Here is a 24,986-nt window from a genome sequence, read left to right as displayed (position 1 = left end):
CTCAAAAAATGATTTTGTAAAGAGTTTTCATTTTATAATTTTTGTCGTATATAATTTTATCTAATTTTTACAAGCATAATGACATCCGAAGGAATTGGTAATTGGCTTGGAGGTTTTTCTTTAGATATGATGATTCAACATATGCAGATAATTAAATTAGAAAAGTTAGTAAAGATGGTGAAATTGAAGAGATCTTTAATGAACCTTTGCCTGAAGGTGAATATGTCAATGACTCAACTCTTTACAAAGGCAAATTGTTTAACGATAAGTGTTTCTGATTTTTTCAATTGGAGTTATAGTAGGGATGACAAAGAAAAGGTTGGAGTGAGAGGGATGAAAGAGAAAGGGTTGAGAAGAATGAGAGAGGTGAGTAAGGGTTTGAGAGTTTTTTTTAGTTTTGAGAATTAAAATTATTAAAATACCCTTAACCTTAAAACTTAGAATCCATAATATATAAGGGCATTTTTGTCTACTAAAACTCGGTGCACATTGCTAAAATGTACCAACTAAAAAGACGTATGTGCGTTAGCAAATCCATATATATATATATATATATATCAAATGTTTAAACATGCATTCTTATTACATTTTGCTAGAAGATATTTATGTAAGAATGATAAAATAGCATAGTATAAAATTGACCTAAACATGTTATAATGTCATTACAGTAACATATTCAGATCAAAAACAGTGGAAGCAAATATGAAAGAATAATGTGCGTACCTCCTGCCATTGCATTTTGTAATCCAAACACAAACACCTTTGTTTTTCTAAACCTTAACTCACTCAAACTCGATGGTATGTTTTCTTAATAGAGGAGTAGACTTAGTGATCAAAACTTAGAGTAACTCATTCTCTTATATAAAGTCTGGCCATCACAGGTTCAAAATAAATGTGCTTTACGTTTAAAATTTAGTAAATGATCCATAACCTCTATGTAGTTAAAAGATAAAAATAATGGCTTAATGGACTACTTTATGTTCCTTAAAAATAGGAACTGAAAATGCTATAATATTTATTTTATATTTTAAATAATGCTAACAAATTAAAACAAACCAATTTAATAGTAAAATTAAAAATAATTTTAAAATTCAAAAATAAATTTATTCTAAAATTTAAAAATTAAAAACATATTTAAGGAGTATTGAGTTTTAAATTGCTGCGTCTGTTTTTAGCTCCTTTAAATTCGAATACCTAGAGTAAATGAAAATATAGATTTATACTTAAATTCCATGAAGAAAAATCATATAAAAGAAATGAAAGGCAAAGACTTCAAAGAATTGGTAATACTGATATAAATGAAAAAGACAAAACAAGAAAAAAAATCATAGAGGCGTGAGGAATAAAATTGGTGAAACTTATAGAATGATTTTTTTTTTTATTAGTTATGACTTAGGTGTTACATAAAAGTGTTTATATAATATGTTTTTCATTTTGTATAAAGTGTTTACCTATTATTTTTCACCTTGATTATATCCTTAAGTATTTCTATTTATAGGCTTTTGTTAATGCTTACTAACAGTAAAAAAATCCTTAATGTGTTTGAATTTTTATTCTGTGTGTTCGTTGTTAATTTAAAACTATGAATAAAATGTCATCTAAATGTTATCTTTTTGACACATGTTAAATATTTATTTCTCTCTCATTTTACCTGACTTTTGATTAATATTTTAAGATAGTCAATTGGATATAATAGTTCAATTATTAATTTTTATTTTAAAAAATCTATAAATCATCTTTATCTTATTTCACAAAGTATCTAAAATGTTATATATATATATATATATATATATATATATATATATATATATATATATATATTTATTTATTTATATACATGTATAGTTAGATAGATGAAGTTGTTTCTTACATTTTACTTCATAATTAATAATATTAAATTTAATTACTTATTAATATACATTATTAAATTTTTAAAATTAATTTTATCATCTTAAATTAATATTATTGTTATAAAAGATTTTAATAAACTTTTTCAATGTTTTTAAATCTTCTTTCATTATTATTAATAGTAGTTATACAAAATATATTATTATGATTAATTTATTTTTTAATTAATTTTAATTATTTTAATTACACTTTAAATAAAACTCATTTGAATTAATTACATATGTAACTAATTATGAAATAAAGCAAGGATAAAATTGACATTTTATATAAATTACCTTCAAATCTCTTAAAATCAGTGCAAGTGAACACTATCTTAATTTGCATAAGAAATATTCAAGTATAAATAACAAAAGACTAAGCACACACTAGTGGAAAAATACCTTTTTATGACAAACCTATTATAACGGATAAAAATTATCCATCATTATAGGTTGATCGGTGGCAAAATCGTAATAAAATTAATATATATTATGACGTAGTTTTGTACATCAATCATAATATGAAATACGATGGCAAACTTGTAAATAAGTTGAAAACATATTATTACGTAGTTTTGTATATATGTTATAATATAAAATGCGGTGGCAAACTTGTAAATAACTTCAAAATCTATTATATCGTATATATAGATATCTGTTATAGTGTCTGAAAATTTTTAGTGTATTATGACTGACTTTTAGAAATCTGTCATAATATCTATCAAGTCTCTCTAATTTTCACATCTCCCTTCTCGTTATTTCTAATTTCATACTCCCTCTCACTCTCTTCCTCTCTAAACGCGCAAGGGAGCTCGTTTCTTGACATTCTCTGCTACGAGCTTGGCACCCCCGAACACCACTGCGTGACATCATTCTGTCGCTAGGGTAAGTGTAAATTAAAGTGTCGTCGGTTTCGATTTCCGTTGTGGTTTAGGCTATAGAGACAAAGAGAGCTAGGTTAGGAGAAGGCGAAGGCCACTGAACTGAAAGCCCTACTTCTGCCTCCACTGAAAGCTCCAAAGTCTGCCGGAGTTAAGCTTCGTACACCTTTGGAAGCTGCGACGCCCGCCGCCACGCAGAGTCGTTGGAAATCATGTTTCTGGAAGCTTCTGGAGATCGACGAAGAATCGAGGGCGAAGATTGTTGGGAGAGTGAAGAAGAAAGAGGAAAGTTCAGTGGTTCAGGGTTAGATTCAAGCGAGGAAGATGTTTGAGAGGGAGAAGGTGAAATCGGTGTGTGAGAGTAACAAGAAGACGATGAAGTAGGGTAGGATGGTGGCGAGTAGGTATAATGGCGGTGGTGATGTGAGGAAGAGGTTGTTGCCAGAAGGAGGGAGTGAGATTAGGGTTAAGAAGAGGTGGGAGATCCCTTCACTGCCTATTTTCCACTTAATGCCATAATCTTATCACTTTTCTTATTGACAATTGCCTTAAATTATATATCTACCTTTTAATCTTTAGCTTCCTATTTGGTTTTTGTTTCTCCTTCCTGCTAACATACACATTCTAACTAAAAAGTGTGGCTTTTCAGGCACTTGCTGTTCGGGTGAACAGGCTTGTCCAAGCTGCTGATTCAGTTTGCGTATGCTTTCTGTTCTTCTTCCCGTTTGCCTACAATTCATTATATTTCTTGGCCTTTATCTAACTTATTGATGAAAGTTCTAGAGGACTGATTTTATGGTCTCTTTCATATGAAATTTATTGCGTCTATAATACCTCATTGAATAATAGTAAAGCAAACCTTTGTGCTAGAGCACTTGTTGCCTTGCAGGAAAATATTGGAAAGCTAGAAATTGATCATAATAAAGCTAGATTTTTAGCTGGTAAATGTCACAGTTTTAGATGACTCCATGTGGAGTTTTGGTCTGTTTCATGAATTCTAATTTTCTTAAACTTACTATTGTACTGTAAATTTTCTTAAGCCTCTAGAGAATGATCTGAGGTTTCCTATGATCAGTTTATTCAAAAGTGTGTTCTGTCCTGTTTTTTGTTGCAATCAGAGGGTCTTTTAACTTTGAGGGGGTTCAGTTATTTGAATTATGGGACCCTCTTGTTATTTCAAATCCTTTTTAATTATTAAATTTTTTAGATACTGATTAACATAGTCTCCCATGAACCAAGGTTCCAGAGGGGGTATGCAGTATAAAAAGATTCATGCTTGTTCGAACGATTGTGTGTTGTATAGGAAGGAATATGAAAAGTTACATCAATGTCCACATTGTGGGTTATCAAGATACAAGCAAAAAGATGGTGGCTTCAAAGATGATGTGAGGAAGGGTGTTCCAGCAAAGGTGTTGTGGTATCTTCCTATAATTCCAAGGTTTAAAAGATTATTTGCTAATGTCAAAGATGCAAAACTCATTAGATGGCATGCAGATGAACGTAAAAGAGATGGTCAAATAAGGCATCCAACTGATTGTAGTCAATGGCAGACAATAGATTCTATGTTTCCATATTTTGGAAATGATCCAAGAAACCTTAGGCTTGGACTTGCTACAGATGGAATGAACCCGTACGGTAACTTGAGTAGTAGACATAGCTCATGGCCTGTCATGTTAGTGATCTACAACTTACCTCCTTGGTTGTGCATGAAACGTAAATACGTCATGTTATCTTTAATGGTTTCTGGTCCACGACAACCAGGAAATGACATTGATGTTTATTTAAGCCCGCTAGTTGAAGATTTAAAAATGTTGTGGGAGGAAGGCGTTGATGTGTTTGACGGGTACACAGGCTCCACTTTTAAGTTGCATGCCATGTTATTTTGTACAATCAATGACTTTCCAGCATATGGTAATTTGAGTGGGTATAGCATAAAGGGTCACAAAGCATGCCCTATATGTGAAGAAGGCACATGTCACCATCAACTAAAGCATGGAAAGAAAATGATTTACATTGGACATCGAAGATTTCTTAGTGCAAACCATCCTTTTCGTAAATTAAAAAAAGCATTTAATGGATGTCAAGAAAATGAAATAGCTCCAACACCTTTAAGTGGATTAGAAGTATATGAACGTGTAAAGAACATCGATGTTATGCTTGGCAAGACAAAAAAGAAAGCCATAACAACAAGCATATGGAAGAAAAGATCAATCTTCTTTGATCTCCCATATTGGAGGATGCTTGATGTGAGACATTGTATGTATGTCATGCATGTAGAGAAAAATGTGTGTGACAGTATTATTGGAACACTCCTTAATATTCAAGGCAAGACAAAAGATGGTATGAAGAGTCGCTTGGACTTGGTTGAAATGGGAATAAGAGAACAATTAGCTCCCCAATCACATGGCAAACGAACATACTTGCCTCCAGCATGTCACACATTATCTAAACAAGAAAAGAGAAGTTTTTGTGAGTTTTTACGTGGTGTGAAAGTTCCGCATGGTTACTCTTCCAATGTGAAACGACTTGTATGTATGAAAGATTTGAAATTACTTGGGTTAAAATCTCATGATTTTCATGTTTTAATGCAACAACTCCTACCAGTGGCGATTCGGGGAATATTGCCTAAGAATATTAGATATGCATTAACTAGATTATGCTTCGTTTTTAATGCCATTTGTAGTAAAGTTATTGAGCCTGCATGGTTGGATCATTTGGAGAATGAGGCTAACGTTATATTGTGTGAGTTGGAGATGTATTTCCCTCCATCATTTTTTGATATCATGGTTCACTTGATTGTACACTTAGTAAGGGAAATTAGACTTTGTGGACCTGTGTTCTTGCGATGGATGTACCCAATTGAGCGATACATGAAGATATTGAAAGGGTACGTCAAGAACCAATATCACCCTGAAGCATCAATTGTTGAAAGATATATTGCAGAGGAAGCTATTGAGTTTTGTACAGAATACATCTCAGAAATTGAAGCTATAGGGGTACCTAAAACTCGCCACCTTGGAAGAATTGCTGGTAAAGGTACTCGAAGTGCAAAAGTGGTGACATTGGCACGAGATGAAGTTATCCAAGCACATTTTTATATCTTGAATAACACTGATATTGTTCAACCCTACCTAAGTGCTCACAAAGACATTGTAAAGAGAGATAATCCACGGATGCCTGAGAAGTGGTTGATTAATGAGCATAACAAGACTTTCTTAAAGTGGTTCACAGAAAAAGTTCAAATTGATAATACAAGTTGTGATACATTGAAATGGTTAGCATGCGAGCCAAACTTTGATGTCATATGTTGGAGTGGGTATGATATTAATAATTGTTCATTTTATACAAAATCTGAAGATGATAAAAGTACTATGCAAAATAGTGGAGTTATGGTTATGGCCGAATCAATGCATTTTTCTAGCTCAAAGGATAAACATCCTATTATGGCTTCAATGTGTTACTTTGGTGTAATTGAAGATATATGGATGATTGATTATAAAAGTTTTAGAGTTCCTGTTTTTAAATGTAAATGGGTTGATAGTAATAATGGTGTTAAAACTGATGATTTGGGTTTTACCTTGGTTGATTTACATAAGGCCAAATATACAGATGAGCCATTCATCATGGCATCTCAAGCAAAACAAGTTTTTTATGTCAATGATCCTTCTAACAAAAGATGGTCAATTGTTCTCCAAGGAAGAACCACACATGGTACCCATCCAAATGATGATTCAACACTTGATATTTATGAGACACCATCTTTCTCCACAAATATACCAACATTGGATGTTGATACCGAAGTTGATGATGTCCATGCCACACGTGATGACCATCACGAAGGGTTATGGGAGAATATTCCAACATAACATCACGAAGGGTCCTTTTACACCAGGCTAAAACATTTAATTCAGCAGCTTGTACATTTAATTCAACAACCTACACATTCAATTCAGTAGGTAGATATTTATTTATTTATTCGTGTGTTCACACATTACAACATTAAAGAGAAATGTTTTGAAATGTTGAAATTTACTCTAACCAAATGCTAATTTTTAATATAATCAAATTAAATCCATTAGGTAGGAAATAAATTCTTTAAATCTATTTGAATATAATTGATATTAAATCTAACAACTCATAAAATTAGACTATTGGAGTGACCTTATGTATGATAACGGCCTAAATATAATCAAATGATAGTAAATATCCTAACAAACATATTAACTAGTCCCGATGGTGATATTGCAAATATTATATATATATATATATAAATATTATATATATATATATATATATATATATATATATATATATATATATATATATATTAATATGTGAATGGTTAAGTGCTTATTTTAATTAGTCCTTTATGTCAAAATATTTTAACTTGTTCCTGTTTTATTTAAGCTTCAATCTAGTAAATCTCAATTTATTCAATTCCATGAACTAGTCAAAAAAGTTGCATTTACAACCTTTCACATTTACTATCAATAGCTTCTAAAAAGTAGTATTTGCATATATTTGTAAGATTTTACACACACCGATAGAAACTGGTGTCTGAACTAAAGACAGAATAGGGACGAAAAATCTACAGGAAAGAGCACACACTGCACAACAGTTTAAAGTCTGCTAACATAAAATCACTCTTAAAGGGACTAATCAATTACAGGGCCACTCCCATTCTTTCTAACATAACCCCTGGTATTTTTTTACCAACTAACCTAACTAACTGCACACACACCTGCATACTCATGCAAACCAAACAGTTAGGCTTTTAAAGCTTCTTTCTTCTTTAAAAACTTACTCAAGCTAAGTGATATAAAAGTTAATTATTTATTAGTGATTTGGTACTCTTTGTATCTTCTTTAATTGCTAAAACTTCTTTTTTTTTTCTGCTTCAATTGACCACTAATTGTTGTTTTGGTGTATTCAATTAAATTTCATTTTCAATATTTTGTTTAAACATGTTTATGGCTGATCCATCTATACCTACACCACATACTAAGGACCAAAGTCAATCATCTACCCAACCCAAGTGTAGACGTGCGACTAGGCTAAGAGACTTGATTGTTAGTCGTAATGTTGATCAAAGATTGCCCATTCAATTTGATATGAGTACAGGAAAAGTTATTGGAGACAATCGTGCAAGATTCACTAGCTTTGTGGCCTTACTTGGTAGAAGTAAGGTTAGTATTCTTATTGACAATTGGGACCATGTTCCTGAAGAAGTGAAGAACCAAATATGGCAAACTATCATGGTATGAAAATCTTAACTTAACTTCCACAATTATTAGCAAAATTGTAAATATAACATTCATGTACCTATTATGTAGCTAACATATGACGTCCCAAACAACAACTTATTGAGAAGGAAATGGATATCATATGCTGGACAGTGGTGGAGGGGTTTTAAGAGTGACCTTACTAATCGATATATTTATGGTAAGTTAAGTCACAAGAATCCTTGTTACATATACAATTTCCTGGATGAGGAAACGTGGCAGGCTTTTCGGGACAAACGATTAGAACCTGCCTTTCAGGTAAATTTAATGTTTTATTTATGATTTGATATTCATTTTTTCTGTTTCATAATTTGTTATTAATTGTTTGTCACATGTTTGAAATAGGAAAAGAGAAAAGTTGCACAAGACCTTCAGAAAAATAATCTCCACCGACACAGATTGTCTCGTGGGGGATATGATAGGTTAGAGGAGATTATGATCCGTGAGGCCTCTTCCTCAGCTATCGATGATCGGTCAGATTTAAGTTTGATTTCTCCACCTCCACGTCATGAGAAATGGAAGAGAGCTCGCATTAAGCCATCAGGAGAATACACTTCTGAAGAAACTCGACTTATAGTGGAGAAGATTGTTAGAAACTCATGCTAAGCCTAATTTTAACTTTAATGTCTTCAGATATAATTTTTGGCATGTATTCTGTAATAGATGGACTAAAACACTATTTTTTCAGAATGACTTAGTGGAAAAAAGCTCTCAAGGGTCATTCACTCAAGAAGGCCGAGATGACATATTAGTTGTTGCCATTGGACGTCTGGAGCATCCTGGATATATCCGTGGTGTTGGACGAGGGGTAGGACTCAAGCAATTCTTTGGTGGTCCTACTCGAAAGGTTACTTTAGCACATCTTAGTGAATCTGATAAAAAGGTGCTAAAAAATGAGTTTAAGAAAGAATTGTTCCCAGAATTGAGAGATGAATTATTGTCAAAAATCAAATCAGAGATAGCATCCTTAGGATTGGCTATTCAAGGTCCACCAAAGGGGGCTTCCCATGTTGCTAGCACAAAGGGGAGTTGTCCTCTTACTGAAGAATCAGGGGATGGTGTTGATGTCCCTATTGATTGTGAATTGTATGTTGATGATCCCCACTGGCATTTGGTGGCTTTAGGTAAATTCAATTTTGTTTAGTTGTGTATGTTGAATATGTGATTTGTATGTGGTTTAAATCTTTTTTGTGTCTTAGGTAAAATATATAATTTAGGAAGCACCATCCACCACGAGGCTATTAAAGATGATATATGTTGCGAGTGGTGATTGTAGATATTAAAGATTCTTCTGCTCGTGTTCCTCTGCCTAATGAGGAGATTCAAACAGTGGGACAAGCTCCAGGAAATTTTATCATTTGGCCAGCCAGATTGGCAAAGCCAATTTTATTAAGTATTTTTATCCATATTTGCCTTAGTTACTTATGTATTTGTTGTATTTGGATGCATATATTATTAGCCTTATTTTGTGGTCAAATGTAGGACGTTTCTAAGAAGACAAACATTGTTACACCTCCACAATCACAATTGTCGCCTCTCCAACAACTTGGTGCAGCGGTAGTCACAATGGGAAATAAAACTATTGAGATAAATATGCCTCCTGAACTCACATGCAAGACTACTACCACCACTTTATTTGTATGTCATAGGGATATTTGTGAAATTGTCATTGGTAATGATCTCCTCTCTACAACAGTTCTACAAGTTTGGAATTTGTAAGTACACCTTCATAAACCATGAAAATACTATGATATTGCATTCATGTACTTTTTCTAACATTATTTGTTCATATTGAAGGTATTTGCATCACCTCTGCATCGAGAGAAGGAATGCTACTATCTATGGATTTCTTGATCCTGTTATCATTCAAAGTGTAGGAAATAAATCAGAGGATGTGCAAAAATACTTGATAGAAATGTTTGAAAAAGTTGGTAAAGAGGTCTATTTAGCACCTTACTTGCATAAGTAAGTACACAATTTTTGAATTCTTCATGACTAGTTTAAAAGTTTCTTTTAATTAATATTATTCTAACTTGTAGGGGTCATTAGCAATTGCTAGTTATTGTTCCTAATCGTTCTCTTGTAGTTCTCTTATGTTCCTTGCATAAGAAAGCTAACACATTGTCCATCAAAAATATATTAGAGGCGTAAGTTTTCCTTTCTATTTTGATTCCTTCTTACATTATTATTATTATGATGTATTGAATGTCTACCTTTTGTAGGTCTTTGGAAGCTTATTCAAGGTTGCGGGGTGTTCCATCTGTCTCTAGGAAGAAGATGCAAATAACCACACCTAATGTAAGAGAAGTTAACCTTTGTTTTGTGTTTTGTGATTACTATTTTTATGAGGAATTGGTTGTGTTGTTGGTTTTTTGAAATTTGGTTTAGAAAAATTGATCAAAGCTACATGGTGCAAAGGCTAGCTAGAGTATAATCTGATATTTTGTGTCTTTGGTTTGAATGAGTCTTGATTATTTGTATTTAATTTGCAGTGTCGATGTCAATTGGGCAACTATGACTGTGGGTATTATGTAATGAAACACATGCATACCATTATTTGTACAAACATAACTGAATCATGGAATAAGGTATTAAAAAACTAACTAAATAATTTAACTATTGATTACAATATTGTTTTAACTCTATTATTTTTCTTTTTTGCAGATCTTTAATGATTCATCTTCCATGGAAGTTGCAGACATTGAAGACATTAGAAGGAATTGGGCTTATTTTATTTTAAGTGTTAGTAAAAACTTAGCTACACTTCAATAGTGTAGGTACATTAATGTAATATTTGGATTTAATATATAGTTTTATGTATAAATGATGTATTAAATATTATTAGACAATTTAATATTTTAAACGATCTCTATTTTGTTAGTTTCATTTATTTTGTTAATTTGAAACTATATTGATTATAAATTGATTGGATGAATAGGAATATGATTATAATTTCATTGGATGAACAGGAATATGATTATAATTTCATTGGATGTCAATTTATAAAAATCAATTTTTTTTAAAAACATATATTATGACGTATTAAATAATGTACGTCATAATACATTGATTTTGAAAACAATTTATTATGATAGGTGAAAAATTGTACGTCATAATACATTCAACATATTATGATTGATAAAAATATTTACATCATAATACATCACATATTATAACGTACTAATACATCTACGTCATAATACATTTCGCCATATTATGACGTACAAATGAAAATTTGTCATAATAAACTGTGCATATTATGACTGATTTCAGAAACTACGTCATAATATGTTCAAGCTATTATGACGTAAATTTCTGATACGTTATAAAATGTGCAGAGATATTATAACGCCCAGAACTATGTCCCCAAGAACTACGTCATAATATGTGATTTTTCTACGTTATAAAATGTGATTTTTCCATTAGTGACAACAATATACAAAAATCTAAAGAATCTTATATTGCAAAACATAAGCATTCAAGAATACAAAAAGGTTACACAACTAACATCCCTGTAGGAAGAAAACAAAGGGTGTCAAAGAAAAAGCCAAAATCAATTAATATCTTGACACATCCTATAGACTAACGAAAAGTACTAATAAAAGGCGATCAACAAAGTATTAGTCCCCTAAAATTCACAACACAAATACGAAAACAATGCTTGAGAGAATCACTAGGAAGATAGGATTTTATAAGATGCATCATTAAACGACTTCTTTAGTTAGTACATTAATAAAGTGCTTTGCCAAAATCACTAACGATGATCAAACAAATTATAGATATAACATGAAAAATAAAAGGGTCAAAAAGATGTTTTTGGAAAAATATCTTAGAATCCAAAAACTCATATCAAATGAAGAGTTTTGCTAAACACATATGGTAAACAAGACGCAGCATTAAACGATTCCTAAATCAATGCGTCAATGAGAGTCTTAACATGTCTTAAGTAGATAAAAATGTCAAAATATGTTTTTGCAAAGAATGCTAAAAAGCTTTAATTAATAGTCCAAAAATTTTTGTTAGAAGACACCTTGTTAAACGCACTCGTTGAATAGAATGAAGAAAAATCTAAACCATTTGCATAGGCCAGACGATACCATGAGCCAAACGATCTACTTCATCCAACAATGAAGTCTTCAATCAATGGCTTGGTATCTTAGTGCGAAGCTCAAATGATCAAATCCTACTTGAAGAGTAGAATATGTAAAAAGAACTTTGTTGTTCGGAACAGACATTAAATGTCATTAAATGTTCAATATTTAGAAACAAGAAAAGTGATAAGAAGAAAGACATATTTGTGGCATGCATATCTATTCTACTTTATACAGAATGTTTATTACATACATGCACTTGTTCCATCTTATATAAATCAGAAATGGATGTTAGAGACAAAAAGACATTGCAAAACAATATTTTTATCAAAAGTCGTGCGAAAGAAATAGTCTAATCTACTTTTGATAAAGTACTGAAAAAGTAAGTTTACTCTGACAAGACATCAACTTATGACTGCCACCTATGATAAAAGCTACGAAAAGTCAAATCTCGAGGTCAAGGTTCGCCCAACGGCTATATTACCACTAAATCTCAAGGACAAGTATTGTCTACCGACTATATTGTCAAAAAGTGTATAAATAGAAGATCTTTGAAGAAAAAAAACAAGAGAGGATGGACACTTAAGGAATGAAATGAAAATTGATCCTCATGGAAGATCAAGAATTCTCTCAGAATCATTTAGAATCAAATCTTCTTGAGAAAGAAGAAAGAGAAAGAGAGAGAAGCATCTATAGGAAAGAAGAGATACTCTGAAGCTTCATTGATGTATAATTACTTTTGTAAGAAGAGAGAAGAAAGAAAGTATTCAGTAAGTCTATTAGATCGATTTGTATTGAATATATATCCTCTCTGAAAGAGTTGTCATCTAAGTACTTATATGCAATCTTTTGATTGTAAATTCTAAAGAGAATTAAAATACTTTATGTTTAACTTTGAGGAGTTAAATAGTAGCTAGACAGGTGTGCCTAGTGAAAACCATGAGTGGGTGAAACTCTCACGTTTAACTTGGTGAAGTTAAACGGTAACAAGACGGGTGTGTCCAGTGGAAACCAGGAGTAGATGAAACTCAAATAGAAAGTGTATCTATAGGATACCGAGAGCATCTATGGATACTAGGAGTGGTGAAGAATACTGCACAACCAAGAGTGGGTTAAACTCAATCAAGGTCACAGTAATGGGGGTTACTAGGTTGACAACGAAAACCATAAGTGGGTTAAACTCAATTAGAAAGTCTATTTGGAAGATACCAAGAGTGTCTAGGGTTACCAGGAGTGGTGAAGAATATTGTACAACCAAGAGTGGGTGAAACTCAGTCAAGGTCACAGTAACGGAGTTACTGGGTTGACAACGACATACAAAAGTGGGTTAAACTAAACTAGACAAGTGTATGTTAAGGATACCAGGAGTTGTTTCTCAGGCCACCACAAGTTAAATTAAGCAACCAACTATGAAGATTTGGCCAACATGGGGAGCAATACCTTACGCAGGCTCATCAAACAACATTTTTTAGCTTTCTTCAAGATTGGTCCCAAACTGTTCGTCAGATTCCCACGCATTATGCACCCGTTCGCCTCTTTGTTTTCAGCTATTCTCACCTCCTGGGCGAGACAAACAACCTTCACGCTAGGAGCCTCTTTTCCTTCTGCCCAGCTCCCCGAAAACAATGTTCGACTTGCATGTGTTAAGCATATAACTAGTGTTCCTTCTAAGCCAAGATCAAACTCTTCTTTTGAGTATGATTGGGCCCTGCAGTGGTAGAACCTGGTGAACCGGGCGTACTACTTCCCATCCTCTCCCAGCAAGAGTGCGTCCTAACGCTATAGACTTTCGTGCTAGTTCCATAAGACAAAGACACATTCTAGAAGCGATTTTAGGTGAAAGTTCATCAAATTAATTTTTATTTCCTATTGATGTATGTTAATTCAAATGCAAAACAGAGTACATCAACATCATTTGTTTATGATTTATTGTAACAAATGAGGGTTTAGTAGATCCCTTAACATGAAAGTCAAATTCATAGAAATTTCCACACTAAAGCATCTCATAGGTTGTCTGAGATATTTAGAGATGCACACAATGTAGGAGAATACACTTACTAGGTTGAGGAGAACATATGGAATTACTTGTTGGCATATTGGAATTCGCCAGATTATCGCAATAAATGTGTTATTGCCCAGAGGAATAAAGCTTCAGAAAAGGGTGGGACCCTAGATACAGATGGATCTATCACTCTTCATGAGCACATCATTCATATGGTAAACCTTCATTCCTTTTGTATCCATTACATATAACTTATGTATCTTAAATTTGATGTACATATATAACTCCATATTATGTTACAAGCACAAGAGTTGGGACGAGTTTTCCATGTTAATGAGGTTTTCCAACAAACTCATCTTCAGAAAGGATCTAGCCAATTCGTTGATGAAAGGTCTCGCAGTACCCATGTAAGAAAACACACTTAATATTAAACTTTAAACTTATTCTACTATATCATTTACTGTCATTATGCATCATGTTGAATAGGAATAATTTTCAAGTACACTTTCACAAGTCAGATTCGAGCATGGGTCATGTTCTGATGCATTAGTAGAGCGTAATGATCACAATTACATGCTTAGGACATAGTGTTGGGTCGATATTGTTGGTGGGAAGAAAAAAAGATGAGTCTACAGGGCAAGATAACTTGCTACAAATTATAGTACATGAAGAGATAGTCTCAAGCACCAACCATCTTCTTCCATCAATGTTGACGACGTTGTTGTCCAACTCACGCAATGACTAGAAAAAGGTGACCAGGAATACAATGATTTGAGACAAGAGTATGCTAGTTTCAAACAAGCGGTCATGAAATATTTTTCTAAGTCTTCACAACCTTACTCCATTGTTCCTCTGGCCCAACTACGACCCTCTCCACCACACTTCGTCCATGACTACCCACATCAGTCCAGTTCATACTAGTCCAGCCACCTTTAGAGCAGCAGAACAATGAACAACAACAAAACCATGAAGATGATGACTATTTAGATTATTAGTTATTTATGCTTATGAACATATACTTCCTCTATACCAACGATGGTGTTTACGTGATTCTTATGTTTTATAAACATATAATTTCTTTGTGTATATATATAAGATGGTGTTTACATGATTCCTATGTTTTTTAAACATATGATTTGTTTGTCTATATATATGAACATGTTTGGCTAGATAATGTATGGAAATTGTTCTTAATATTGAACAAGAACATTGAACTTAGATTCTATGATTGAACATTGTTTATTGGAGGTCTGGTTATTTCATTGTGGGATAAACAACAAATAAACACTGCACTTATATCTGCCACGACATTACTAAAGGATATCTTCTTCGATAATTACCGCACAGATATCCTTCAGTAATTACATATATATATATATATATATATATATATATATATATATATATATATATATATATATATATATATATATATATATATTAATAATTACTTACTCATATATCTTTTTGTAATTTGTAGAATTTTTGGTTGGTAATTAATGATGACCTATATTCATCAATAGTGATGGATAATAATATTTTCGATAAATTCTTGACCAATGGTAGTCCATTAAAAATATATATTACTAACAGGAATTGATTATTTTTGATGCACCGTGGATAATTTTTGTTTTCTTATAGTATATATAGAAATTTTATATATAAATGAAATACTAAAAGTAAAATTTATTTATGTAAATAAATATATTTGAAATTTTAAATATAGTATATTTATTATCTCATATTACTTAAAATAATAAATAACTTTCTTTCCATTCTTCGATATATGTTTCTTAATTAATATTATTTAATACAGTAAAATAAAATAAAAAGTTAAGTAATTGAATTAATTTTACTTGAACATATAGTTAACCATGATTCGTTGTGTAGCTACATTGACATATAAATATTCTCTCTCAATATTAAAGAGTTAGATAACTTTTTAGAAAATTCATGCTAGTCACATCATTTACCATTAACTATTGAAAACAGGGTTTGATAAGAATATATATATATATATATATATATATATATATATATATATATATATATATATATATATATATATATATTGAAGCCAGGAGAAATTTGAAAAAGGATTTGACTTTTTTATTATATTGGTTCAACTAAACGAAGAAAATTGTGCACATGCTTTGTTTAAAATATATAATAGTCAACAAATAAATCCATATAATGCATAGATTTATTGTTGGATATGGTTTTGAAAAAAAGTGAAACAAAGAAAGAAAAAAAAATCTAGAGAATTCTCACTAGCTATTAGCTTGTATTCCATATGTTTCAGGATTCATCGTGGTTCACAATTTTGTTCAACAATTCTTGTGTACCTTTTTTTCATTTTCATCTTGAATCACAAGTTAAGGTGGCATATATGCTACAAACTGCGGTGTACTTTTAATTTACATCTGGAATAGAAAAAGGACAACTAAATGACGAATGTTGTATACACAGATTATGGTGGCAGGTTCTCGTAAAGTTTCTTGGAAATTGATGTTCTAGGTATAACATCAACAACCATGTATCGGAATCTTACTCCCGGAGAAGTTTTAATAATTTTTCTTTGGTAATCGAAAAAAGACTAAAGTCCCACGTATAATAAAATACAACAACCATCATGTTATAAATTGATTGTGTAGGATTAAATTAGGTTTAAATTTTAATGTTTAATTTTTCTTAAGAATCTATGTTTAATTGTATGTTTCATGAAGTTTTTCGTTTAAGTTAAGTTATTGGTTGTGGAAGTAACTTTTATACAATACGCTTCTTGAAGAGTTTTCATTGGTGGCTATTCGGTGGCATGCATGCGAGGGAATCTACAATTTTTTTTATAGAGAAATCTAGGTCATTGATTTATGAAAAGTTGAAATCGTAACGGAAGTTCAAATTTAGGAAATGAAAAATCTAGAGTTGTCGTCTAATAATTAATATTTGTCTTCGGGCAATAGTTTGAAAGGCAAATCTAGTTTTGTCGGCGAATATTCATGTGGGAGTGGGACCCGGCGAACATTACGCCAAGTATGATTAATTATATAGTTATTTAAATTTCAAATGATAACCTTTTAGTCATATCTTATAACCCAAAACGAACTTAAGATTACTATTACAAAAAATTTCCAAATTTAGGAAAAATTTACAAGTATTTGTAAAATAAATCTTTTTTAGTATTGAACTGTAAAGGCAAGAATAGACTTAATTAGTTGGATTATCTCTTAGCCAGGCATTCAACAAGTAGTGTGAAAAGTGATTTCATTTAGTTTTTAGTATTTAACATTTTTCTCACATTTATAGTATATAAGAATGATTTTTTTTTCTCGTCCTTCATCACACTATGTGAGGACATTGTTAGTTGGTCTTCTCTATTACCATAAACATGTAATTGTTCTTTATTGATGTGGTCTTTCCAATATCAGTTAGATAAACTTTAAAATTAAGGGTTATAAATTGTAATTTTGTTAGTTTAATTATTATTATAAACTACTGAGAGGAAAATCATGATGTGAACTCAAAATTTCATTGTTTTGTCTAAGGGAAACAACGACAATTTTATAAGTAATCATTATTCTTACTTTTTAATTATTTAAAACTAATGTTAAAAAATGTATTTATTTACAAAACTTCTTTTCACGCTAGGGACCCTATAACCCATAAGGGAAAATGAGTTGTGGAAAAACTCATTATGCACATAGCACTACTTCCTCTTCTCCTTGCGCTACCCTCCATGCTACATTTTCCAAGTCAACAATTTTAATTTATTTTTCGTTACGATTTAAAATGTAGGAATATATATGTTATTTAAAATATATAAATAGAGATTCTCATTTGGTCAAATAACTCAACAATCCAAATCAATTTAACTCAAACAAATTGAATTTGAGTTTCTTTTGTTATTAAATCAAACTTAATTAACCTAATTCATTTTGACCCAATCTCCTACTTATTGAGTGGTGGATTTTGCATATTGAACTCATAGTCAACTTAACTAATATTCAACTTAACTAAAACTATTAAATAATAATAATAATAATTAAAATTATTTCAAAACATTTTAAAAATGTTTTGAAATAAGTTTTATAAAGAAGAAAAAAAAAACAATGACCAATGACCTGACATAATTCTGTTAAGAAAAAAATTGTTTAAAGATACTAGACGATCTAACAACTCATGTTTTGAAGTTTAACATATAATATTTATGGTTTAATTGTTTACTTTGTCCTTAGTTTCGCTGTAGTGTGCCAACTTGATCCTCTCTCTTAAAAAGTTTCAATTTTGTGGTATAATTTGTATCAATCAAGTTCATTATATTAATTTTGCATAAACGCAGTTAACTATGTACTTACTGACATGGCAAAAAAGTCTGTCACTTTTTTTCTCTTTCTTATGCACTTTTGAGCGACGCAAACCCATCTCTTTTTTCAGTGCTACTACATTCAAAATTTAAAGATATTACAACATACCAAACATTAAAACTTTTCAAAAAGGAGATTCATAACTTGTCTTATTGTTTTGATTTTGCCAAACTGTGAAAATCAACTTCGAACTTTCTTAATTATTTGGTACTTTTAACTATACCAATATAATTCATTATTATAAGAAGATTTAATTAGGATTTTTCTTATAAAAAATATCCCTATTTAGTAGAGTTGTCAAAACGGGTCACCCGGCCCGACCCACCAAGGGTTGGTCACTTAGTGAGTCAACTCAACCCGACTTATTTATTAACGAGCTAGAAAAATTCGAACCCAGCTCAACCCACCACGGGTTGGTGGGTAAACGGGTTGGCTGACTCACTTAATTACAATTTTTTTAAATAATAAAAATTACAAACTTTCTATAATTCAAATCTAAACAAATTTTACTCCCAAATGAGTGTTTAATTAATTTTGAAAATAGGAAATTTAAATAATTTTTTCAAGCAAAAAAAATAACAAATATTTTTTTATAAAATTGAAATTAAATTTTAATAAAATAAAATTAGGTAAGTGGATTGGTGGCCAACCCGGCCCACCACGGGTTCAACCCGTATGAACGAGGTTTAAATGAGCCGGGTTGAAATCTGACTCGCATAATAAAAATACAATTTTTTCACACCCAACCCAGCCCGAATCCATGGTGGACCGGATTAGCCAGTGACCCATTTTGACAAATCTACTATTTAGCTTAATATTAATTAATTCTACGATTGAAAATAATGTAATGTTAAAAATATTTGTTTAACCATTTCATTCTTCTTATTATTATTATACTATTATTAATTTATATTATTTATATTATTATTATTATCATTATTATTATTATCATTATTATTATTATTATTATATTATTATTATTATTATTATTAATATGACTAAATAATTATCAAACGTATAAAACATTTATTGCATGTATGAAGAAATATTTCTTTGCTTTTGTATGTTTTATTCTTTTTATTTATACAAATTATGAAAGTACAAAATCTTTATTCAAATTTTTGTAAAAAAGAATAAAAATGTTAAGAGATCGGAGGATATTTCAAAGGTTATGAAATTTTAATGAAAGTCAACTCTCAGTCTAATAAATTTTTCTCAAAGAAAACTACGTGTAGATGGTTAACATTTAAGAAATTAAAAAAGTAAAAAAAGGAAGTTAATTAATAAGTTCGTCAATCCATTAAGTCGTCCTTTGACGAGATTTGTTAGAATTTTTAATCCACTCTTTTATTACCAACCAATAAGGTTGTTCTTTTTACGGACCAATATTTAAACAAGTCAAAAGGAATAGATTGACGTGTTTTGTCACCTATATAATCTTTATGTTTAACAAGCGCACTCGAAGGACCATAACAAGGAAAATACCATATCAAGTAGCATATGGGCTATCATATATTATAATAATGTTATTTTTATGCCTAAATTGGTGCATCAATTATGACCATCATCAGTTAAAAAACGTAAAGAAACATTTGTTTCCCTCGTTTGACTCCGTATCACATATGAAACAAGTTAAAGCGTGGGAATTTAGATTTGAGGAAAAAATAAAAGCATTTTTCTCCATATATAAATAGTATATGACAAACGTAAAACTATTGCATATCATGCGCAGCCTAATGAACAGGCTCCATTGAGTCCAATCATATAACTTCTAAATTTGTGCACGCGAACGTACCGACATATCATTCTTTTATCCTCACCTTTTCTCCCAAGTTGTTATTTCCGTTTCCATTACAGAAATTAACGTTTGATCTAATGGAAGATAAACAATGAATATCTTAAAACGTACATGGGTAGCTCGTGACATGACAATATTGTATTTATTTTCCTATTTAAGAATCAACTGAAACAGTGATTGTGGTCACGTCATGATGGATTAGCATTTTCAAGCACAAGCACAGAAGAGCCTCGATTTAATCAGTGATGTTTGGATTGAATCTTACATATATAATATAACTAACTCTAACATAGAAAATAAGAATGTTGTTATTCATGGTAGTCCTACCATGTAAACGTGGTTGCATTAGCAGAGAGAATACATATATATCTTTGAAAAAAGTGACTCCAAGGAAGGATTTGTAGCTTTTAATGAACTGCTAATGATGGAAAGCATGTTTTGAAAACTGCATGAAAAGTATAGCAAAAGTGTTGAATTGAAGAAAAAGTTGTTATTCTCATAATGATTAATTAGTACAGAAGAGAGATTAGAGAAAGGAGATTCTATAAGTGGAAGTGGTGTAAGGAATATTGTGTGATGAAATGGCAACCCCAAGTTAGTTGAGTTATTAGGTGCCATTGCTTTATGGGTTGGAATGTTGCAGAACTGGTCATGATATCAATTCTCTGTCAACCTTTCAAGCAGATCTGTATTATTGCCCTGAAGGAAAATTGGAAGAAGAAAAATGCAACCTTGAGAAAATGAAAGGGAGAAAATAGGAACCTAATCAATAGCTATACTTTTGAAAAAAAGATCTGGGTAAATCTTAAAAAGAGTGTGTAAGATATTGTTCAACTAGAGCATTATTCTTGTTCCACTCTTGCAATCATGGCTAAGTTAATTTTGAAATTTGCAGGTCGCCACAGATAGCTAGGCCATGACTCGCATCCAAAGAGGCAAAAGTGAATCTTCTTGTTAGATATGCAATAAGATTGCACAAGATAAGTGCCAAAAGCAGTACGGCTCTGCCCCCATTCCTCTCCTTTTCCAATTCAGAACACATAAATTGTTGATTCCTTGTTGGGATGCCATGCCACTTTTACCTACACCAAGTGTCACCCACCACTTTCTCTTTTTGTTTACCTTATTATTCATGCAATGAACAATATAACTCACATACTCTTCACAATTATATTCAAAATACACAAAAGCTTAATATTTCAAAGATTAATTCATTAACTATTCATAAAACTCCCCTTCTTAATACATTTAAATTTAGTCTAAACCCAACAATATTTATATTGTTATATTATTCATACAATCAACAATATTAGTCACCTATTATTCATTTATGTTCTCAAAATACACAAAAACAATTAAATACAATTAACACATTAACTATTCATAATACTCCAATAATTAATAGATTAATTATCCATGATTAATACTAGTGTTGTCAAAATGGATCACTCAGTCCAATCCGGTTCGATCCGCCACGGGTTGACCACTTAACGAGTCAATACAACTCGACTCATTATTAACAAGCCAAAAATATTTGAATCCGAACCGACCTATTATGGGTTGGTGATTAAACGTGTTAGCTTACTGACTAACTTAATTACAAGTTTATTTTTTAAATAAAAAAAAATACAATTTTTTTAAAATCTAAAAAAAAATTACAATTTTTTTGCAATTCAAATTTAAATAATTTCACCCTAAAATGATGTTAAACTCCAAAGACAATTCAAAATAAAAAATTAACATACAACTCAAATATAATTCAAAAGCAAACCCAAACAAACTTACAACTCAAATATAATTCAAAAGCAAACCCAAACAAACGAATAAATAAGTTTATAATATTGATAATTTTTGTGTTACTTATCCATTTTATAAGATTAAAATCTTGAATGGATAAATTTATAATATTTTGTCTATTCAAACATCTTTTTTTTATTTTCATTTATAATAGAATAAAAAAATATTAACAAATAATATTAAAACACAAAATAATAAATAATTAAATTAAATTGATGAGTTAACCCAGTTCACGTTTAACTCAAGTGAGCCAAGTTCTAGGTGAGTCGGATTGAAAACGGGTATGTATAAAAAAATTTATTTTTTTCAAATCCAACCCGATCCAACCCGTGGTAAGCCGGATTGATCTGCAAATTTTAATCTATTTTCACATCATTATTTAATACATTAATTATTCATAAGATTCTATTTGCTAATGCATTTAATATTATTCCAAACCCAACAAAATAAAACAGTCATTACATGCTGTTGGGTATTTGCTCCTCTTATTTCTCTCACCCCAACTCTCCAGAAATTTATGTCATCCACAGAGATCTTGATATGCTAATACTGTCAATTCTAATCCTAACGGCTTGTATCATGGTTGAAGTAACACTTTGGATGATTTTATGAATTTGATAGGTAGCAGATAGATATAATTTCCAATTCTTATTCCGTCGAAGTGTATCGAACATGTGTTGAGCTGCAACTCGGACAAAGTTTTGTGACTCTGTCGTATACTAAGGTTTTTCCTGTTGGGTTGTAACAGCAGCACCTTCGTACTTTTGACTAAATATATGCCTTATCCACAGTGTGAGCAATAAGCAATGCTTATCCGTGTCTCTAAAAACATGTACGAAGTACAAAGTCTAAATCTGAGTTGAAGCTTTTGAGTTCCATCCCTATCAGGATGTGAACCTGATACGGTTGGTTTGGAACCCAATAAAGAAATAAAGGAATGTGGATTTCACACGGCTCTCAATTCATGTGAGGAACACTTTTGGGTGGTAGCATATAGCAGATGGTTGCCTGTGACTGGTTTCACAACTTTGCAAAGATTCAGCACTTCTTCGCTAGGTGAATACGTGGGTTATATTCATTCACTGAAAAAATATGCAAAGCCAGTTTCTTTTGAATTCAAGGTCTAAAAGGTTATGCGCCCTCAACTCCTTTTCCACCTCTCATGACCCGTTTCGTTCACTCCTGATAAGGTCAATCAATTTGATACTATTGTCTAATTCAAACTCACTTGTATTTTCTTTAATGATCAACCTGAAAGTTACATATTAAACATATTCAAAATTAAGTTGGTTGGAAATCGACCAGAGATAAGATTAATTTATAATATATAAGTGGATGCAAACTTTACCTTAAACGTCGATTTTGTGAGATTGAGTTAGGCTTAAAGTCTACTTCTTAACATGGTATCAAAGCTATAGTTAAAGCTGATCCTAGCGATATTTGTTGTTTGCTAGACATATTGTTCCACCCACTATCGGGCTGCTATCAGACCATCCATAAATGTTTAGTCTCACGCTCGAGATGATGTCTATACCTCGACGTGAGGAGGGTGTGTTGGAAGTTCTACATCAACTAAAGATAAAACCAATTTATAATATATAAGTGAGTGTAAACTTCACCTTACAAGTCGGTTTTCTGGAATTGAGTTAAGCTTAAAGTCCACTTTTTAACAAAGTTAAATGTGGATTTTCACACCCATGTTAAAACATAAATGTGAAACCAATACACAGTTAATCTTTTATTTTTATAAATATTTAAATATAGTTTTAGTCCGTGAAATTTAAATTCATTTTTATATAAAATTTTGATATATTTTAATTTATAAATATGAAAAGTAAATAAATATAATCTATTTAATTTAATTAAATTAAAAAAATTTAAATATTAATATGTTTTTCAGCTGTAAGAACTTATTACCATAAAACATGTTTGATCATGTTTGATATGTATCAAATATTTAATATAAAATATTATGGTAAACTATTTACGCTTTATTGATTGTGGTTTTCATAAATACTGAAAAGAAACCTGATTTTGTGACATGAAATGAAAATAGTGGGATATGTGGATAATTGTGAACAGGGGACAGCTAAGGGTATGATAAAAGAAGGGTTTAATTATGTGAAGATAATGGAAAAAATATGCATATAGAGTGAATTGGTAGAAAAGGAAGAGAGAAAATAGGAAAGAGGGTGCTTCCAAATGGCGAATAAGGCTAGACCAAAAGAAGACAGAAAATCTATAAAGGTGAAGGTGATGAGTTTTGTATGATACATTTTTGGAATACATATGCTTCATGTGGCGTGGGCATTGCATGCATCCTTGTCATCGACCTCGGTGGCTTCATAAAATTCTGACAGTGATGATTATTATGAATGTGTGAGTGAGTGAGGTGCGAAAGAGACTCCCATTCCCATTACCAAGATGTGTTTTTCTGAGGTGGATTTTGCTCATGCATTCAAGACCTTAGCTACAAGAACTTCTCATCATCTTCCAACAAGTGCTTCTTCTCTCTGTGGCCAAGATTTTCAGTGTCCCGATCCCAACTTTTAATTCATATCTTCCATTCCAAACTATCTACCACCATATTTTCATTTATCTACACTCCATTGCTTCTCCATGCACTTAAGATATTTAATGTTATTATGAATATTATACAGAATAATCCTCCGCTCAGTTTGATCAAAATGGATCACTCGATCAACGCATTCAAAAGAGTGACAAGACATTCTTAATCTCAAAAGTTTTTTTAAGATTGAACTACTCCTTACTAAGTTGATCCATGACTTTACTAATAAACCTATAGTCATAAATCCAAGTGTATTTACCAGTGAAAACAAGTAAAATATACTTATTAATTTTTAGACCATGATTAATCGTAATAA

General features: G+C 31.3%; 3 protein-coding genes across 3 annotated transcripts; all 3 read left to right on the top strand.

The window, feature by feature from the left end:
• The first annotated feature begins 4,548 nt into the window (after positions 1-4,548).
• On the top strand, positions 4,549-6,633 carry LOC148206559 (uncharacterized). Its single transcript, XM_088113784.1, has one exon. The coding sequence runs from the start codon at positions 4,576-4,578 to the stop codon at positions 6,631-6,633; it is 2,058 nt and encodes a 685-aa protein (XP_087969910.1). The 5' UTR covers positions 4,549-4,575.
• A 1,098-nt stretch (positions 6,634-7,731) lies between these two features.
• Positions 7,732-9,319, top strand: LOC148206558 (uncharacterized). Its single transcript, XM_088108082.1, has 5 exons — positions 7,732-8,025; positions 8,101-8,307; positions 8,395-8,637; positions 8,738-9,173; positions 9,249-9,319. Exons 1-5 carry the CDS (start codon positions 7,732-7,734, stop codon positions 9,317-9,319), a joined length of 1,251 nt encoding a protein of 416 aa, XP_087964208.1.
• Positions 9,320-9,530: 211 nt separating this feature from the next.
• LOC148206557 (uncharacterized) lies at positions 9,531-10,821 on the top strand. Its single transcript, XM_088108079.1, has 5 exons — positions 9,531-9,764; positions 9,847-10,014; positions 10,272-10,347; positions 10,542-10,637; positions 10,714-10,821. Exons 1-5 carry the CDS (start codon positions 9,616-9,618, stop codon positions 10,819-10,821), a joined length of 597 nt encoding a protein of 198 aa, XP_087964205.1. The 5' UTR covers positions 9,531-9,615.
• The last annotated feature ends 14,165 nt before the right edge of the window (positions 10,822-24,986 follow it).

Source organism: Vigna umbellata, chromosome 1 (assembly GCF_029865625.1).
Source record: "Vigna umbellata cultivar VRB3 chromosome 1, Vumbellata_1.0, whole genome shotgun sequence".
Taxonomy (NCBI): domain Eukaryota; kingdom Viridiplantae; phylum Streptophyta; class Magnoliopsida; order Fabales; family Fabaceae; genus Vigna; species Vigna umbellata.
This window is presented reverse-complemented; position numbering and strand designations above follow the sequence as displayed.

Bases quoted from the DNA above. Each gene is read 5' to 3' on its own strand.
- LOC148206558 (XM_088108082.1), top strand. From the start codon at position 7,732: ATGTTTATGGCTGATCCATCTATACCTACACCACATACTAAGGACCAA. The intron at 8,638-8,737 runs GTTAGAAACTCA...CTATTTTTTCAG, and splicing joins GACTTATAGTGGAGAAGATT to AATGACTTAGTGGAAAAAAG. The intron at 9,174-9,248 runs GTAAATTCAATT...TTTGTGTCTTAG, and splicing joins CTGGCATTTGGTGGCTTTAG to GTAAAATATATAATTTAGGA.
- LOC148206557 (XM_088108079.1), top strand. From the start codon at position 9,616: ATGGGAAATAAAACTATTGAGATAAATATGCCTCCTGAACTCACATGC. The intron at 10,015-10,271 runs GTAAGTACACAA...TACCTTTTGTAG, and splicing joins TTAGCACCTTACTTGCATAA to GTCTTTGGAAGCTTATTCAA. The intron at 10,638-10,713 runs GTATTAAAAAAC...TCTTTTTTGCAG, and splicing joins TAACTGAATCATGGAATAAG to ATCTTTAATGATTCATCTTC.
- LOC148206559 (XM_088113784.1), top strand. From the start codon at position 4,576: ATGTTGTGGGAGGAAGGCGTTGATGTGTTTGACGGGTACACAGGCTCC.